General features: G+C 41.4%; 1 protein-coding gene across 2 annotated transcripts in view; it reads left to right on the forward strand.

Moving 5' to 3' along the window:
* MRPS31 (mitochondrial ribosomal protein S31) overlaps positions 1-18,069 on the forward strand; it is a 40,592-nt gene extending 22,523 nt beyond the window's left edge. For both annotated transcript variants that reach the window (XM_075919111.2, XM_006124913.4), the window contains exons 6-7: positions 5,001-5,144; positions 16,797-18,069. In XM_075919111.2, coding sequence (XP_075775226.2) covers positions 5,001-5,144; positions 16,797-17,062 — 410 coding nt within the window. In that variant the 3' untranslated portion in view covers positions 17,063-18,069. The remainder of the gene's footprint in view (positions 1-5,000; positions 5,145-16,796) is intronic.
* The last annotated feature ends 2,447 nt before the right edge of the window (positions 18,070-20,516 follow it).

A 20,516-nucleotide genomic window follows, 5' to 3' on the forward strand; every position in this document is an offset into this window, starting at 1 on the left:
TTATAGAAGGACATTCAGTCTTGATTTAAAAACTATCAGTGGTGAAGAATTGACCATAACCCAGGGCAAATTGTTCTAACGGCTAATTACATTAACAGTTTACACCTTGTTTCCAGTCTGAATTTGTCTAGCTTTAAATTCCAACAATCGGATCATGTTATACCTTCCTTTGCTAGATTAAAGATCCTATTATTAAATACTTGTTCCCTATGAGATTTAGTCATTCCTTAACCTGCTGTTTTTTCAGCTGAACAGATTGAACCCTTTGAGTCGGTCGTTAGAAGGCATGTCGTCTACTCTTAATTTTTTCTTGTGGCTATTCTCTGAATCCTCTCTAATTCATCAGCATCCTTCTTGAATTGTGGACACAATATTAGGGTTGTGAAAGGGTTAACTGGTTATCTAGTTAACCAGCAAGCTTCACCCTAAATAGGTAATGCTTACTGGTTCTGATTAACTGATAACTGGTGGGTGGACTGGAGCAGCACCCCACCTGCCATGGACAGGCAGCTGCTCCAGCCCCGCAGGGGGCCTGCTGTGGACAGTGGGTGCTCTCATCTGAAGCAGCTTCTATCTGTGGTGGGCCTACCCGCCCCACAGACACCCTGCAGGCAGCACTGCTCTGACGGGGGGCTGGGAGCCAGCAGCAACGTTGGCCACGCTAGAGCAGTCCCCAGCCTGAATCCCTCTTTAGTCAGTGAACTGGTTAAATGTTTAACCGGTTAACTTATTAACTAGGATTTTACATCCCGAATTAAGATTCCAGCAGTGGTTGCACCAGTGCCAAATACAGAGGTAAAATAACCTCTTTGTTCTTATTCAAGATGCTACCTACCGTTCTTGCACCCTAGGATTTCATTGCTACTTTTTTACTCCAACATCACACTAGAAGCTCCTGTTAGCTGATTATCCACAATGATATCTAATATTTTTTCAGTTAGTGCTTCCCAGACGAGTGTGAAGCAATTACTGATTTTATTGAATGCAGTCACCTCTGAGATGGAACGTAAACACTGTTTAACAGAATACTGCAGTTGTCTCCTTTTAAGAATCAAATTAGCATATGTTTAAGATTATTAAAATTAGACCGTTTTTATATATAAAATCCAGAATAGGCAGTATAATGCTCTCTTAAACTACCCTACCAAAAATACATATTCAGATTAGCTAAATTTTGGGTTGAATCAAGACTGTTCAGAAGTGTTGGTAGATATTTTTATTAGTAACTTTTTGAACTAGCTTGTACACAGCCCTATTAAAAGCAGAACTGCAAATGTTATTGATACTTTTTAAAGATTCATATACTATTTATGCATGCCGTAATTTATAAATAGACTACAGTATAGCACAAGTAAAACTTGAAGAAAGTGAGTGACGCTTATGGGATTTTTCATGAGTTATCAACAAGGATGCCTCTCAGTTTTTAATGTCATTTTCTCATCTAATTCCCAATAGCACTGATGAAAGCTACAATACATTTTAAGCCAGAAACCTTATTACCCAGCTTTACTGATTATAAGCTTCATTGCAAAAAAGTTTTTTTCCTACTAGGAGGAAATACCAGTAAGATATTTGATTCCTTAACTTATTTCCTCTTGTTTTCTAATTTCATATTAGTGCAGATATTGAACTGAAGTGTTTAAACACACCATGAATGCAAGTTGAAATTTTGAAATCCCGAATTGTAAGTGGAAAATCAAGGAAAACTGTCTAAAGGCTGTTAAAGCTGTTAATAAAGGAGCACTTTGAACTATGCTGTTTTTTATTACTTAAAGATAAATGTAAGATTGCTTTGCATCCAGCAGATACACCATGCTTGTAAACTTAAACTTTGGCTAATCCTTTTTAAGAAGACCGAGTAGCAAATTATCAGAATTAGGGATGTAATAGTGTAGTCGATTAACCGATAAGCAAAAGCTTATAGGTTAATGCTACAGACTACACTCATTCCCCCCACTCCTTGACAGTACATTTTTTAGCAGGCTGGCCAGCAGCCTGGCTCAGTACTGGCTCACACCCGGTCTGGGTCCTACCCCCTCTGCAGCTCTGCATTTCAACTGTATTAGGAGCCAGGCAGGCAGCCCAGCTCAGTTCTGGATCACACCAGGTCTGGGAGCTCAGCTCCCCCTCTCGCCTGGACATGGGCTGCTGCCACTCCGCGCATCTGCCTCTCTATCAGAGCAGCAGTACAGGGTGACAGACACCATTCCACAAGGGGAGCTGGTTTTTAAACGGGCTCCCCTCTCGGACCAGCTCCTGCCTGGCACCCTGCACTGCTGCTTCTGATACAGAGGCAGCAGCACGGAGAGACAGGGGGCTGCTGGCCCAATCCCTGGGGACTGTAGAATAGTCAAGTAATTGATAAGAATTCAAGCAGTTAATTGACTATTCAGTTAACCGATATTTAACATCCCTAATCAGAATACTTAAAGGATAAAGTAGAAGCAATGATTCCATTACAGTTAATTTTGTAACTTGGTTTCCATTACATTTTTGGGTATTCTTTTAACAGCTCCAAACAAAAGAATATTTTCAAGGAAATGAGTAAGTGATAGGTGTGGCTGAGGCAGATTTTTTCTGCCAAGTATGAATGAATTTGAACAAGAGTTTTCTGATTTACTGCCCTCAAAGTAGAAATGTTTTCCAGAGTGGAAAAGTCTGCATGTGTCTGCCTTTTTCATAGCAAAGGAAAGAAAGGGAGAATTTAGTTTACTGGACTCAACTAATTGATATGGTCCAGAAGATCAAAGATTAGGTAAGGGCCATTCTGACATTTACTATTTCAAATGTTAATCATTTAAAACTACGTGACTGCTGAAAACTTAAGCTTTCGTTTTAAGGAACTTCAGTTTCTTCCTTGTAGAGACAAACATACAAATGTAAACCCATGCAAATGTTACTCCTGGTGGAACAAGGTGTACCGGTAGTTTGGATTAGAGAGCCTAATCCGAACTACCTACTCCGTGCCGCGTGTAGCCGCAGGCACGGAGTCCGAACTACTGGGGCTTTAAAAATGGCGGCGCCCGGCAAGATGCAAATGAATATTTAAATCCCGGGCTTTATTTGCAACTTCGGTTGCCTACATTAACCACCCTAGTTCGAATTACGGTGGTAGTGCAGACATACCCAAAGTTAATTAGATAAACTATTATTAAATAGGGACATTTTAAAAAAAACCTTCGCCATTAAAAAATTCTTAAGGCTTTTTTGCCTGATATGTTTCCAAATACCATGAATCTTCTCACTCTCATAATCGACAGTCATTGGTTATAGATCGGCAGTGGATTATTTTGTGTACCTGTGAATTAAAAGACTAAGCAAGATGGAATGTGTCAATGAGTAAAAATCTTGGGTGAGATGAGCATTGAATTGGCCTGCTGCAGGTTGTGTGTAAATGTTAGACATGAAGCCAAGAGATGACTAAACGAGTAGGACTTATAACATGCAATATTTTGGCCAAATTCCAAGAATGTTGCTGGGTTGGGTGAGCTGTCGAGGGAATACTAGAATATTTGAGAAAGGACTATTTAATGGAAAAGGTGAAAGGGTCCTTTTTAGTACTTCTGAATGCTAACTTGAAGTAATTGTAATTTTAAGAGAGTGCTTGAAAAATGCAGTTTTAATTTACATTTATATTTTATAAAATACTAATTTACAGTATTTTACAGTTCAGGTAGAAAGACATAGGCCTAATTTTTCAAAAGTGAATATAGGTTGAACCTCTCTGGTCCATCAACATCTGTGGTCCGGCTTGATTTTAGTTAGCAGGATGTTCACTTATCATAGGTGTGTCGGTTTCCTGCAGTCCCATAATGGTGTTTCTTACAGCCAGCAGTCCTGGCTCTGTTATTTAACTCTAATTTAGTTATTTAGTGTTGTTGCTTAGCTCTAATTTACTCCTAAATGTGTTCTAAAAGCCCCGTAAGTAGTGCAAGTGCTGGTAATGCTGCTAGACAATACTGACCTCCTGTGGTTTGACAAATTCTCTGGTTTGGCACCAGTCCGGTCCCCCTAGGGTGCTGGACAAGAGAGATTGAACCTGCAGTGATTTTGGATGTCTCCTTTTTGTTTGGCGTGAGGTATCTGAAAGTCTGACCCCTTTAAAGCATGTCAAGTTGGACACCCCAAAATACAAGTGGCTCCTTAAAACTCTAGGCCATAGTCTCAGTGTTTGCAGTGTAATCTTATATAGAGTGATGTGATGACTGACTGGGGGATGACAAGCATGGAGGTTAACGGGGTGTAGAGGATGAACAGTCTAGTGATTTAACAGTTACTCAGATCTGTCATGTGCATGCCCTTGAATATAGTAAATATTAAACAATTAAAAAGTCTCATTTATTGTTGGCATAATGAAAGTAGTGCAAGTTGAAGAGATTATTTAAGCTATATTGTGTGAAAGAGGACAACATTAAAGACAGTGAGATAAATGCAGTCAGGATTTCTTAGTCTTGTATGATTGATTATTGACTGGAATTTTTTTTAAAGCAGAAAAACTGGGCAGCTGATCAAGATGGGCAAGATTCACAGTAAACAATTGGAAACACTTGCAGATGTGGGTTGCCTCAACAAATGAGAGCATAATCATGAAATACCAGGAAACCCCTTAGAGTAAACAAGTCCCTGTCGTCTTTATTAAAAAGTGCATAGGCCAATTTCAGAATGTAATGAGTTAAATATAAAAAATTGTAAGTAACGAAAAGCAGCCAAAATGTGTCAAAATCAGAAACAATCACATGATGGAAAATTTAATTCCTATTTGTAACATTTGGGAAAGGAGTTAAATAACTTATTTGCAATTTTGACAGATTAGTAAGCTAGTTTACAAGTCATTTGAGAATTCAGTAGACTTTTATGCTGCACCATGATTAAAGGCTGCAACTTAAAAGATGTAAGTCTGCAAATATCAGCCTTCACTAAATTTGATAATCTTAAACAAAATATGATCTAAGTCAATTCTGGCAAACTGACAGATCTGTTTTTTCTTTTTTCATATTTAGAGTCTTCACCTACGCTCTGGGATCTGGAACTTGCTAATCAGATTGCAGCAGTAAATCAACAGCCGCCTCGGAATGGCTTTGAAGAGATGATCCAGTGGACAAAAGAGGGAAAACTGTGGGAGTTCCCTATTAATAATGAAGCGGGTAGGTGTTCTGTAGCTTTTGTGGTCTCTTTCTATTTGTAGAGAATTAGAGCACCAACCTCATGCTTGAGAGTTTTAATAATATATTTCAGAAATGCCTAGCACATATACTAGTTGACTAATCCTTTTGCTCAAGTAAGTAACTTTAAACTGTCTTAAGTTAGTGAAGCTTCAGATGAAGACATCATGTAAATTTTGCTGTTAAATCCTAATCAGTGTTAAGGAAAATAGTTCAAAATGGTTCAGAGGGGTAGCTGAGTCAGTCTAACAGGAAAAAACAACAAATAGTCTGGTAGCACTTTAGAGACTAACAAAACATGTAGATGGTATCATGAGCTTTCGTGGGCACAGCCCACTTCTTCAGATGACCGGAGTGTTGGATGTCCAGAACCAAGAATAAATGTGGGAAGGAGGGGTGGGGGAGAAAAAGAGACAGTGGATAGATAAGTTTAAAAGGGAAAGCCAAGCCAGTCTGTAACAGGAAAAACTGAACAAAAACAGATAGTATGTTATCACCTTAAAGACTAGATAGTTAAGAGGCTGATGAGAACCATTAGTTTGCATTTGGAGAGAAAGAGTACTAACAACAGTTCTATACAGACATCAAGAACCATTGGCATCTTCAGTGGTTGGTTGGTTGATAATGTCCCAGCCATCCCATATTGCAATTTAAACCATCTGCATGAGAATTAAACTTGTGCATGAAGTGGAGTTCCAATTCTTCTCTGTGTATTTGGCTTGTGGAATTGATCTGTAACAAAACAGCAACGTGGAGATCCCTTAATTGAGTGTCCATGGAGGTTAAAGCATTTCCCAACAGGTGTTTGTGTTTTCTTTTCAGATATCTGATTTTTGTCAATTAATTATTTCCCATAAGGACTGATAGAGGCAGCAAGGGGGGAGAATAGGAGGATACTGCTGCTTTGAATGTGGTGCTGCCACTTTGAATGCCGCAGGGAGCCTGGTGTCGGCTCCTTGTGGCATTTCAAAGCAGCAGCACTGCTTGGAGCCTGGAATCAGCTGGGGAGTCCCCAGCTGACCCAGGACTTCGTGTGGCACTGCTGCTTTGAATGCTGCTGGGAGCCTAATGTCGGGCTCCCCCTGGCATTTCAAAGCGGCAGTACTGCACGGAGCCTGGGATCAGTTGGGGACTCCTCAGCTGATCCTGGGCTCAGTGCACACTGCCGCTTTGAAACGCCACTGCGGCTTTTCAAAGTGGCAGCGGCACAGGCACTTTTGCCTTTGAAGTGTAAGTACCCTATCGACTACAGGCAGTCCCCGAGTTACGCGGATCTGACTTATGTCGGATCCGCAGTTACGAACGGGGCTTTTCTCGCGCCGGAGGACTGGAGCGGCGGGACGCCCAGATGCGCTGCAGTCCCGCCGCCCCCATCCTCCGGGGCGAGAAAAGCTGCTCCCCATCTCTCTGGTCTGCAGGGAGACCGGGAGCAAAGCCTTGGAGCACGCCCGCAGCGGGACAGCCCGGGCGCACCCGGGCTGTCCCGCTGCGGGCGTGCTCCAAGGCTTTGCTCCCCGTCTCCCTGGTCTGCTGGGGGGAGGAGGGAGTGTGCAGCTAGTGGCCCCTCTCCCCCCCCCCCTCTCCCCCCCTCCCCCCCCCCCCCACAGACCAGGCTTTTCTTGCCTACGCCTGGGGTAGAGCAGCTGGGGCGCTGCCGGGTTGGTCCCGCAGCGCCGCACCTCGGTGCTACTGTACCAACCCGGCAGCACCCCAGCTGCTCTGCCCCAGGCGTCCTGATTCAGCCTCTGCTGGTCAGTTTCAGCAGCGGCTGACTTGGGGACGCCTGGGGCAGAGCAGCTGGGATGCTGCTGGGTTGGTACAGTAGCGCCGAGGAGCCGCGCTACTGGAGCATCCCAGCAGCACCCCACCTGCTCTGCCCCAGGCGTCCCCAAGTCATCTGCTGCTGAAACTGACCAGGGGCTGACTACAGGAAGCCCGAGGCAGAGTTGCTCTGCCCCGGGCTTCCTGGAATCAGCCGCTGGTCAGTTTCAGCAGCAGCTGACTTGGGGACGCCTGGGTTTCTTAAGTTGAATCCGTATGTAAGTCAGAACTGGCGTCCAGATTCAGCCGCTGTTGAAACTGATCAGTTTCAGCAGCGGCTGACGCCAGTTCCGACTTACATACAGATTCAACTTAAGAACAAACCTATAGTTCCTATCTTGTACGTAACCCGGGGACTGCCTGTAATTGAATAGTAGATGCAAAAATGCATTGACTATTTGGTTAGTCAGTTACCTGATACTTAACATCCTTAGTGGCACACAGAGTACTGTTCCCAGAATTGAAGAAATGTTCTATGGAGCTCAAAAATCTTGTCTCTCACCAACAGAAGTTGTTCCAATAAAAGATATTACTTCACCCACCTTGTCTCCCTAATATCCCGGGACTTACACAGCTGTAGCACATTGCATACAATGATTTTCTGAATATTAGTCAGATTTGTTCCCTTAGGCTTGTCCACTTCATAAGCAAAATCAAAGTCACATCATTCAGCACAACTGCCCCACTGGCTGGACATACATTAAATAACACCATAATTTTTAATAAACATATCTATATGTGAAGTTAACATCATGGATGGAACAGGAAAGGCAGAAATATAGAAAGTGTGTGATCATTCTTTAAATAGGATTTTAATAACTGCAGAAAATTTGGCAATGGTTTTAAATCATTAAAGACATAACAGGTTGGTTTCTTGAATCGTCTCCCTTGAAAATCTGCCATTCTGTGTTGAGTTGTAAATTGCATAATGTGGTTGAGCTGTTTCTTAATATTTGTTCTCATCCTGTTTTGGTGGTTTCTTAGAATTTAATCACTGCTTCCATGAGAATTGATCTGTTGTACGCTAAGCCAAATATAGTCAAGTAATGTTTTTGCAAGTTCATATTCACTGGCCAATGGCATTTCTGATGTAGTAATATGGATGGAACCCTGATGTCTGGGAGTAATGAATTCACCAGCTTTCTTCACAAATAGTTAAGCAAGAAACTTTATTGATTTGTCCACAAAATTTAGTCATGTGAAAAATTCCAACAGAGAACTCCAAAATTTACCACAAGTGAGGTTGCAAAAATCAAGCGAACAAATTCCATCCTATCAAAACACCAACTCTGTTTACGGGTCATCAATCACATCAGGTACATCAAAGTGCAATCGAAGGCTTGGTGAAACTCATTACAACAAATTTGGCACAACTTAAATCTTAACAGATTCCTAGAAAAGTGGCATTCATTGGCTGTTCTAATTCTAGATATTTTTTCCCAGTCTGTTCAATAGCAGCACCTTCTATCACCTAATTCTGTACCAAGAAGTAGAGGCTTCCTTTTATGAGACACAAGTCTGTGGTTATAAAATCCTAAGCAAAATTAAAATGCATCTGTTGTGAGAACAGAAGTATTCAGTTTGGAGCATTACAATGGTACTCAAGTTCTTAAACTTTTTAATTTACTATATAGAATCATAGAATACTAGGCCTGGAAATGACCTCGAGAGGTCATAGAGTCCAGTCCCCTGCCCTCATGGCAGGACCAAATACTGTCTAGACCAGGGGTTCTTAACCAGTGAGGTGTGCCTCCCCAGGGGAGGTGTGAGGTGCCTCCCAGAAAATTTCTCAATTGCCTTCTCACTGGATAAAATTCTAAAGTTTAGATTGCTTCATAATTAATGTTATGAATTAAAATTATAAACATTAATTTCTTATTAACCTCTAGAGATCAGCACACTGATTCGCACTGCTATTGTAATCAGGCCTATGGGACGACACACTACAATAACAGTACGCGAGCATTGCCGACTTTCATCTTCAAATATTACGTAAATTTGTTAGGAAAAGGTTCAAAGTAAAAAGCTCATATTATTCATTTAGGCATTGTAACGGGGTTCACTCACCCCACAGTGCCACCAGCTGTCAGACATGGGAATTAGCTCGGACAGCTGTGTCCAGCATCCAGCTAGTTCGCCAGGTCCCAGGGTTCAGGCAGGCCTCGGGGTTCGAGCCGGGTCTTCAGCTCAGGCCGGTCCTCCGAATTGCCAGGCACCAGTAGAGCCTTGGGTTCCTCTAAGTCAGAGGGTAGCCCTGCTGGCCGGCTTGGCCAGGCCTCGGTGGCCCAGGCAGGGAAGCCTTCGCTGGCCTGAGGGAAGGCGGCTGTGGAAGGCCCGGGCCAGGTCTCGGTCTCATCAACCAGGAGCTCTGGGCAGGCCTCTGTCTCCCTCAGAGGCTGGGCCCCGACTCAGCTCCCTGGCAGAGTTCTTATCCTAGCCACGCCCCTTAGCTTCCTGTCAGGTGAGGGGGCGGGGCTAGGCTGTGCACAAAATGGCTCCCAGGGTGGTGTGAACATGAAATTCACTTTCAGGGGAAGTGTGAAGGTAAAAAGGTTAAGAACCCTTGTTCTAGCCCATCCCTGATAGACATTTATCTAACCTACTCTTAAATATCTCTAGAGATGGAGATTCCACAACCTCCTTGGGCAATTTATTCCAGTGTTTGACTACCCTGACAGTTAGGAACTTTTTCCTAATGTCCAACCTAAACCTCCCTTGCTGCAGTTTAAGCCCATTGCTTCTTTTCTCCCTCCTCCTTATGACACCCTTTCGATACCTGAAAACTGCTATCATGTCCCCCCTCAGTCTTCTCTTTTCTAAACTAAACAAATCCAATTCTTTCAGCCTTCCTTCATAGGTCATGTTCTCTAGAGCTTTAATCATTCTTGTTGCTCTTCTCTGGACCCTCTCCAAATCTTTCTTGAAATGCGGTGCCCTGAACTGGACACAATACTCCAACTGAGGCCTAACTAGCGTAGAGTAGAGTGGAAGAATGACATCTCGTGTCTTGCTCACAACACACCTGTTAATGCATCCCAGAATCATGTTTTCTTTTTTTGCAACAGCATCACACTGGTGACTCATATTCAGCTTGTGGTCCACTTATAACCCCTAGATGCCTTTCTGCCGTACTCCTTCCTAGACAGTCGCTTCCCATTCTGTATGTGTAAAACTGATTGTTCCTTCCTAAGTGGAGCACTTTGCCTTTGTCTACAGCAGGACCAAGTACCATCCCTGGCCGATTTGCCCCAGATCCCTAAATGGCTCCCTCAAGGATTGAGCTCACAACCCTGGGTTTAGCCAGCCAATGCTCAGACCATTCATATGTTTGAGAGAGTCTGTCTCCTCCTTAATGGTAAGAGCTAGGTCTACTATATTTGGTATACAGCTTCCTCTTATTATAACTTAAAGCAAGGTAAGGGTTTGATTGTGTCAGGAAAATGGGATGCTTCTCAAAAAACTATACAGAAAAGAGACAGAATTGCCAGGCAGATGAAAATGGCTGGCTGTGCCCCCACTCCATGACTGAACCAGTCCTGAGCCTTTCCCTGTCCAGGCTCCCCATGGAGGGTAACCTTCCCTCCCCCCGGATTTGTGTGGGGATGTTGCTGGCTGTTCCCTTTCGTTAGAGAGCCAGCAAAATATGCCTAGTTTGCTGCATTCCTCACTCTGGACGGAAAGTGCAGGGGGCAGATGAACCTGGATTTGTCCCAGTCAAGGGATAGGCACCCCTCCCGCAGTTGTGCCCATGGCTGTGCAGTGGCCATGGACAGGTGCTTCTCACCTTGTCCCAAGCTGCTGTGCTGAAAAAATGCTGGAGTAGTCCTTTCTCCGCAGGACAGCCTGCATATGGAACCCCTCATCCCCAGACCCTCCATTTTATTTTCCAAAGAACAAAAACTGAGTTGAGGACCACTAGGTAAATCTTTTAGTAAAATATAGACAGGAAAGAAAAAACGTGTAACTACATTTTCAGACGTCATCCTTGAGCATCCGTGCCCCCCTTTAAAATGGCTTGAGCTGTACATCCATGACTTGATCACATGACTTCTAAATAACTCATTGGGTAAATAGGACAAAACACATTTTGGTTCTGTCACAAGTATAAGTACCTCATTTTGAAAAACCAACACTGCTATTTTGAGAAGCTTTGTCAGCTGAAGGCTATCATCAGTGAGGGTCATATAATAGCTCTGGGTATGTCTGCACTACCACCCTAGTTTGAACTAGGGTGGTAATGTAGGCAACCGGAGTTGCAAATGAAGCCCGGGATTTGAATTTCCTGGGCTTCATTTGCATCTTGCCGGGCGCCGCCATTTTTAAATGTCCGCTAGTGCGGACTCCGTGCCGCGCGGCTACACGCGGCACGGACTAGGTAGTTCGGACTAGGCTTCCTATTCCGAACTACCGTTACTTCTCGTGAATAGGAAGCCTAGTCCGAACTACCTAGTCCATGCCGCGTGTAGCCGCGCGGCACGGAGTCCGCACTAGTGGACATTTAAAAATGGCGGCGCCCGGCAAGATGCAAATGAAGCCCGGGAAATTCAAATCCCGGGCTTCATTTGCAACTCCGGTTGACTACATTACCACCCTAGTTCGAACTAGGGTGGTAGTGTAGACATACCCTCTCTTAGAGCTATAGGCTTCAGTGGATGTGGCAGACACAGCTGCTTGAATAACAGCCACAGCTGCGGTCATGAGGAGGGCCTCTTGGCTACAGACTGCAGGGATCTGAAAAGAGTTACAGCTCAAAGGGAAGACTTTCCCTTTGATAGGGAAAAGCCTTACTCGTCCAAAACAGGCAACTTGTTTCATACCTGAGGACACTAAGGCCATATTGCGCACTCTAGGCATATATACCCCGCTGAACAAATGATGCTGCACTATACCAGAGACCATGAAACACCTATTTCCACCGCCAACAGCAATGGCATTTCAATTAAACCAGAACCGAACTACATAAGGGTCCAAAAGAAGACTCTTTACACATGTTAGATGTCAGACAGGTGATAGCGTTCTGCTTAGAGAGAACCAACCCATTTTGCAAATTACCAAGACTATTCATCTCCATGACAAAGCACTCCAAAGGTTCAGCAATCTCAACTCATGGGCTAACAACCAGAGATCCATTTTGAATCTGAACTTGCTACTAGTCATACCACCAAGAACCCTTACATGGCCAATTCTATTCAGGCCATGGCAACATTGATAGCATTCCTAAATAATGTTCCCTAAGAGATATTTGATAAATAAAGGGTTAGGTGTATTGGTGCAACCTGGACATCAGAACACACTTGCGAAACACTGTCATCACCAAGTATTCTATTTCTAACATTATGGTTGACCTATTCGTGCTCCCATCCTCTATTCACATGTGATTCTGAAGCTCTACCATCCCTAGTAGGGAACTGCTCTACAGACACCTAGAGTGGAGCACCTACAAAGACACCACTCAAAGTTACTTACCTTATGCAGTAATGATGGTTCTTCAGTACCCACTCTTGTCCCCTCAATTTCGGAGTTCACTCTGTCCAGCTCTGTAGTTGAGAAGGACCTGGAGGGGGTCGATCATGCAAGCTGCAGCAGGGGCTAGTGGCTACAATGCATGTGTACTCTAACAGAGCACTGCTATGAAAAATTTCTGCTCTTCAGTGTATAAACGCATGGACACCTAGACTGAAGCACCCACCGGCGGACATATCTCAAAGAACCATCCTTTCTGCACAAGGATTACTGGTGCCTCAGGGTTTGCCATTGTAATATTGGTAAGGTTAAAGGAAATCTTTCCAAATTGATAATTTTATCTTGTAGCTTCTATATATGCATAATGCCCACCAGTCATATGTTTTAGCTGTTTCAGTAATTCTCCAGTTAAATGGTTTTGGCTCAACCTCCTTCCTCCGGTGCAAGTACTCGTGTTTTGGGGTTAGAAAGGAAAACTAGTGCTAGAGAGAAACATTATTTTTTTAAAAAGTGGGGAGGGAAGAAAGGGGTATAAAAATGTTGGCCAGCATTCTTAATATCTGAAAAAATTATTTGCCCATTTCCAAAACTCTGATCATGTCTCATTTCTATCCTTGGAACACCTAGTTGAGTAATTACATGACCCTACCAAAAGTACCTTTGAACTTCTGTGGAAAGCTACTCACGTAGTGTATATAACAGAAGACTGACAATGAAAACCTTTTGTTCTGTATTTTCATGGCACTTAACACAATGGGGTTCTAGTCTATGACTAGGACTTTTAGACACTACAGTCACTGCTTCCCTATTTCACTGTTGCATTGTTCAGATTCTTTTCATAGCAATCAACCCATTTCTCTGACTTTTTATGATCAATGAATTATAGAATTATTGTAAGGGGACTCAAGAATTCCTAATAGTAAAAATCAGGGTCTTCTGACTTGAGAAATCACAAAATATTGTGGGAGAGAAGGGGAATTGGAACCCAGTATAGTAATAACTGAAAGATTCCAAGTATTCACTAAGTGGATTTGGGTTTCTAAGCCTAGCACAAATATGCTGTTTAAACCAATGTGATTCGCGAAGAAAATATTAGCTTCTGGGAAGAGGGAAACATCTGGTTTCTTTTCCAAGGACTAGTGGAGATAAAGGTGATGGGTAGTTGGTACTGATAAATGCTGCACATGTTACTGATGATTCTATATGGGAAAATAGGGGTTCTTTTCCAGCTCCTTCGAGCATTGCAACATCTGAAGGAAAAACAGGAAAGAAACCATGGCAACTTTGAATATGTGGTACAAGTTGAGAGAGAAAGTTACACACTACAGTGCTGTTCTTTTGGAGGATTGGAAGACACTGACATGCCATTAATCCTTGTACTGAAATGTGTATTATCTTACTTTCATTTTAATGATTGATGTTGTGCCAAACGTGTTATATCCTGGTTAGTATCAGGATAATTTGCACTCATTTCTGTGGTACAAACTTCCTATGTTTTATGACCTGCAAGTGTTTACCTACAATATATTCAGTCCTTTATGCTAATGCAGAGAAAATTGTCTTTACTACAGTTTAAGAACAAATGCAAGCCTAAAAACAACTAGTAATAAAAATTCCAGTTTTCAATATTGTGTTCTGCTAAGATGGCATGCACCAAACTAATGTTTCTTATCATAGGTTACTCTGTTTCTAAGCCGCAACATCATTAGCATATTTTCTACCGTTTCTGTTTGCGCAAAAAGAAGCAGTGTAGTCGCTTCCGTTTTGCGCAAACCCCCTGTTTTGCACAAGATCCTTTTAAGGAAATATGCATATAAGAAAATATGCTAATGATGTTGTGACTTATGCTAATGAGTTCCTCATTAGCATATTTTCTGCCAAAAAAACTTGTAGATGTAGCCTAAATGTTTTGGCTTGAAGAGGGTTGGTGTATTGGTATAGCTTTAGTACTTTTTGATGCTCATTTCTAGAATGGGAAACTGTAGTGCTTATTCACAACTATGTTTAAGGACTAATAACTGTACAGGATAAACTTAAAAAACAACAAATAGTCTGGTAGCACTTTAAAGACTAATAAAACATGTAGATGGTGGTATGAATTTTCGTGGGCACAGCCCACTTCTTCATGAAAGCTCATGCTACCATCTACATGTTTTGTTAGCTATAAAGTGCTACCAGACTATTCGTTGTTTTTAAGTTTATCCTGTACAGACTAACTCGGCTACCCCCTGAAGTAGCAGATAAGCGATGTGCAAGCTTTCACCAATAGCTTTGCCAATACCCCTGTTAGTACAGTACTGTTCATTGGCATAAAAATTTTCAACTAAATTGTGCCAAATTGTTGGGTTTGGGATGTTTCCATTAGATTTTTAACTTAAGACCAATGTACTTCCCTTTTTTGTTGTTTCTGTCTCTTGTTCATCTAAAACAGGAGTCTTAAACTCAGAGCCCACAGACCATCTACAGCTGGAGCATTTTGGCAATCTGGCCTGGGAGTTGTTGCAGCAGGGGAGACATACGTCCCTATCCCCCAAGGCCCGCCCATTCTATTCCTGCCCTGCCCTCTCCCTCCAGTTGCACCCCATCCTCCAAGGGATGTGGCCTTGGGGATTACTGGGGGGCCTGATGCCGGGCGGTAGCAGCAGTCCCTTTTTCCCCACACTCCCAGCCACTGCAGGAGCCACAAGGAAGTGGTGTGAGTACGTGCAGTGTGTTCTGTTTCCTCATGGCTCCCATTGCCATGGTGAGTGCCAAGGGGAGGGACTGCTGCTGCCATCCCAAGGCTGCATCTCTTGGAGAATATCTTGGGTGCAGTGTGGGGTAGAGGGTGGGGAGGTGGCAGGAAGGGGAGAGTTTGAGACCCCAATCCAAAAAAACAAATCTTACTGTTCTGCAGTCTTTGCAAGTTCTTATATCATAATAATAACATATTATTATGATAGTTAATTTTATATCTTATCAAATAATTGCATTAATTAGCATCAGGGTTTTTTATCAACTTAAGAAGGGAAAAATTCTTTACGTACTTAGAAACCCCAGTCTGTCTTGAGTTCTGGATTAGGAATACAGCAAAATCTCATATTTCCATACCCCATGTTTCTATACATATTTGAGTTTATAGATTCCAAGATCTTACACTTTGTGTATCCTTTGAATACTAGTGTCAAATTAAAAAGTAGAAACCAGTGAAATCTACTGGAAAGAAGTCTGAAATCACTATTTGATTTAACAAGAAGAAGTCCTGTGGCACCTATAGACTAGCAGATTTATTGGAGCATAAGCTTTCGTGGGCAAAGTCCCACTTCATCAGATGCTTATGCTCCAATATATCTGTTAGTTTATAAGGTGCCACAGGACTTCTCATTGTTTAAGCAGATTCAGACTAACACAGCTACCCCTCTGATATTTGATTTAAGGTATTTTTGGCGAAAGGTCTGTAACAAACCACTACACCACATAGCTCTGAAATTAAATGCTTTTTAATGTGATATTTTTGCGTTCATCACTTCTAAAGATCACATCTGACACAACTTGCAAAATCTTTCATTTATGTTTATCTTGATCTATTTGTATATTTATGATTGCAAAAGTCTGGAAAATGTTAAAAGAAGTATTTAAAAACATTCTCCGTTTCAAAACTGTGAAATGTAATGAACACAAGCATGGAAATTGTTCTAGTAACCAATACTTTCAAAGGTAGCCTTGCTCAGTTTGAACTACTTTCATGTTTTTCTTTAAACCATTTTGCAAAGGTATGCAAGCAGTATATTTCTTATTACAAATAAATGTTCAATTCCGTTTTTTTTAAATGTTGCTAGTAGCCCATAACAAACCCCTGTTTGCTTGTATTGGAAGAGCAGAGTTTATTGCTAAGGAAATAGATTTCAAAGTAAGGCTTCAATGGCATTAACAAATACGAAATAAATGTAAAAATTGCCCTCATAATGGAAAACACAAAATGAAAACCAAGAGTTGTGGATGGTGGCTTGACATCTTGTGCACTCAAATTTCTCCTGTTTGGGCAGGGTAGTGTCAAAATGTGCATTTTTCGATGTCACCAAAGTCTTCTCTCATTTCAGTGAAGTTTATTTTTCTTTTTGTATACAGCACTGAACTCTTAATTTTACCAATTAAAAAGTTTACATAAAATACTTAAGCGACAAGGAGTCCTGTAGCACCTTATAGACTAACAGATCTGTTAGTCTATAAGGTGCTACAAGACTCCTTGTTGCTTTTGCAGATCCAGACTAATAAGGCTACCCCTCTGATATAAAATACTTAGTTTGTCTTGAGTGTGTTCACTATCAAATTATGATGATTTAACAGTGTTATTTGCAATTTACATTCTAGGTATTGAAGATGATGTTGAATTTCATGAACATATCTTTCTGGATAAATATCTTGAAGCCTTTCCCAAGCAAGGACCTATTCGACACTTCATGGAACTGGTGATCTGTGGGCTTTCCAAGAACCCATATCTAAGTGTTAAACAAAAAGCGGAGCATATTGAGTGGTTCCGGAATTATTTCCAGGAAAAGGAGGAACTTCTTAAGGAGATTGATCATCACGAGAAAGAGACAACCCTTAGTTCTGAAACAAGGAGTCTGTCAAAGTAACAAATGATAACTTTAAAAAATCCAAACCATTATAGCATTGTGTCAGTGCGTAATAAAACATTAACACCTGATTTAAAAGCTGTAATTGTGTGAACTTAAAAAAAGGGGGGAGGGGTAAAATTTGCCATTCTTTATGTATATAAATGAACAAAATGGAAGGAATGGTTTACAACTCATAGACTGTACATAGCAAAAATTTCATTAATTCTGCAGTACAAATTCCACAATTGACTACTTAATTCATTTTAAGCCTATCTAAAATAACCAGTAAGTAGATTTCTCAGAATGGACTTTATTTTCCTGATTTCTGCTGTATGCATTTTGAAATTTGATACTGTCTCTGAATCTAGAGATGAGAAAAAGCCAGTACGGTCACATATTCCATCCCCCTGCCAATTCAGGATTGTTCTCCTTTGCATGTTAATGTTTTATTTGGAATATTTTAAATATGCTAATTGTTGGTGGGTGAGTCCACTGTTTCCCATGAGAAACTGTACCATGGCCTTACCTGTTTTACTATCAAAAAGTGGTTTGATTTTTTTCTATCTTTTTTCCCCTCTGTATAATTCCCTCCCCTCCACTTTCTACAACACTTTACATTATGTAAAATATTTTAATATCATCACATCCATGTGGTATATTGTCAAACAGCCTTGCTTGCATTCTGCCCTTTTATAGTAGGGTTATCTCTAACATCACAAACCTGAGCAGCTAAACCCATCATTTAAAAACAAACAACCAGCCTGCCACAAAAATGCCCTGGAACGTGTACATTTAATGCCTGCTATCGTAATGGATCAGGGAGGAAATATTCAGTCCTACTTCAGTATCTGGATTAAGATTTGTTTATCTCCTGCCCTGCAAGTTTGAAAATGGGAGGTTCAGATCTTATCAAGAGGTGTAAAGTTGTTGGCCTATTACTTTTTTTTTTATAACCTTGTCTTCTGTTCTGTTGTGAAATATTCTGTGATGCTCATGACATAAATTCCACGTTTTCTCATAAATTATCCACATTTGCACAGTGTTCCAAATCTGTTATATTTGTTGCATTTGTCTTAACTTTTGCATGGCCCTCTTCAGTCTATTATCCTTTATTTTGCTTTTAACCCACGCTCTATTTAATGCTCTTGTAGTGTATATTTGTCTGCTTTTCCAACATACATACAGTCGGATAGATTGTAGAGTGTTTCTCCTCCCCCACATCATTGTAGGATCTGTTCACACTGATGGTCCTAACTTATTCTCCATGTTGGCTAATACTTAAGGCACGGATTGCTCCTGAAAGCCACGATCAGGAAACAATAAATAACATAAGAATGGCCATACAGTGTCAGATCAAAGGTTCACCTATCTCAGTATCCTGTCTGCCAACTGTGGCCAATGCCAAGTGCCCAGAAGGGAATTTACAGAACAGGTAATCATCCAGTGATTCATTCCCTGTCACTCATTCCCCGTTTCTGACAAACAGAGGCTAGGGACACCAGTGGAGGAAAAACATCAGCTTTGTCATTGAGCAAATCAAATTATCTTGTGGCAAATCACTTATTTTTTGTTTTTACTCAGTCACGGAAGTGCAAATGAGAGATCATGTCTGCCTTTGAAATCAGAATTTTGACACCCTTTTATGCTAATATAGGGTATAGGTAGTCCTGGCTTTTTCCTTCCCTTCAAAAGAAAGACAACATGCAGAAAAATGGCTTTTAAATAAGAGTAGTGACAGAAGCAAGATTCAAATTCTGCAGAAATCTTCAGAGATGTCGTGCTCTCACAGCAAGACCAAGTGGCAGCTGTAACAAAAGTACCTTTTGTGGTAAGTTCGTTTAATTTTCAGCTCAGTGTCTAGGCATGTTTCAGATTTACAACTAATGTACCTCACAGACTTTCACCTAGCCATTTATACTTACAGCTACATAAGAAGTCAAAAAGAAAAATACTACCCTGCTTAAATAAATCTTATTGGAATGTTTTCAAAAAACTAGTGACAGTGTAACTGCAATTACCATACCTTTTATTTCACTAGAAATAATTTTTTCTGCTTTCATTCTATTGCAACCTGAATTTTGATATGGAATATAGGAAATCTTCATAGTTAGTTTTAATTCTGTGGGGCAGGATGGTTTAATTGTGTATGAAAGTACTGATTCAACAGGTGTTAGGCTGTGGGAACTTAGAAAAGATGTAACAGGAGCTCAGCACTCTGATGAGCTCTTAGTGGGATCTGCAGGTGATCAGCACCTTTGAAAATCAAGTTACTTCTGTTTTAAGAATCATAGAACACTAGAACTGGAAGGGGCCTCGAGAGGTCATCAAGTCCAGTCCCCTGCCCTCACGGCAGGACCCAGTTCCATCTAGACCATTCCTGGTAGATATCTAGCTAGCCCCTTCTTAAATATCTTCAGTGATGGAGATTCTACAACCTCCCTAGGCAACTTATCCCAGTATTTAACCACCTTGACAGTTAGGAAGTTTTCCTAATGTCCAACGTAAACCTTCCTTGCCGCAGTTTAAGCCCATTGCTTCTTGTCCTATCCTCAGAAGCCAAGGAGAACAATTTTTCTCCCTCCTCTTTGTGACACCCTTTTAGATACCTGAAAACTGCTAGCATGTCCTCTGTCAGTCTTCTCCTTTCCAAACTAAACAAGTCTTCCTTTAAGTTTAAAAATGTGTTTGGAGGCTCACACTAGGCAACTGTGTTAGAAAATATTGGTCTAGGTATGTATGTATCTAAGCCTGATTAGGACTGTTCAGAGCAAATCAGCATAGTACCAGTTATGATGCAGCTGAAGGAATATCAATAGCTGTATGTGGAGCTACCCATCCTACACACTGAAGCGTTCAACATCAGTGCACCCAAATACTTAACTTTCACACACAAAAACTCTCCCTTTCTGTTGCAACCTGAAATAGAGTTGGAAATGCTAGTCATTGTAGTTGGAATGAAACCACCCTTTTGATATTGATTTTATTGATCTCATCACAGCAATAATCTTTAAACCACGTATTTAGTTTGTGGGTGTGACATGATCATGAGGGTTTTTTCCAATGATTAAGTGGTATACAGATCTAATTTTGAATAGACTTCACATGTCTGTAGGCTCTATGTCGAAAGTAGAAAAACATTAATGATTTACTGTAGTCTCAGGTTTTCTTTTTTAATGCCTGAAATTGGTTTTGTTAATGGATGACTAATTTTCTACCCTTTAGTCCTCTCTAATGCTACCATAAGAAGCCTGAAGAATGTGGCACTGGTGCATCTGCCTAGTCTATTTTTTGTGGACTACACTTGTCATTTACAAAAAACATTAGTAATGCAGCTGGGAGAACATCGTGGATTATTTGTCTGAAAATTCCAGGTGGAGATTCTTGCCTTCTGGGCTGCCAAAGATGGGGTATGCAATGGAGGGGGACATATTTTAAAACTAGTGGGGATGACCACTGCAAAGCAGCACATGGA

Source organism: Pelodiscus sinensis, chromosome 1, assembly GCF_052426305.1.
Source record: "Pelodiscus sinensis isolate ZL-2025 chromosome 1, ASM5242630v1, whole genome shotgun sequence".
Taxonomy (NCBI): domain Eukaryota; kingdom Metazoa; phylum Chordata; order Testudines; family Trionychidae; genus Pelodiscus; species Pelodiscus sinensis.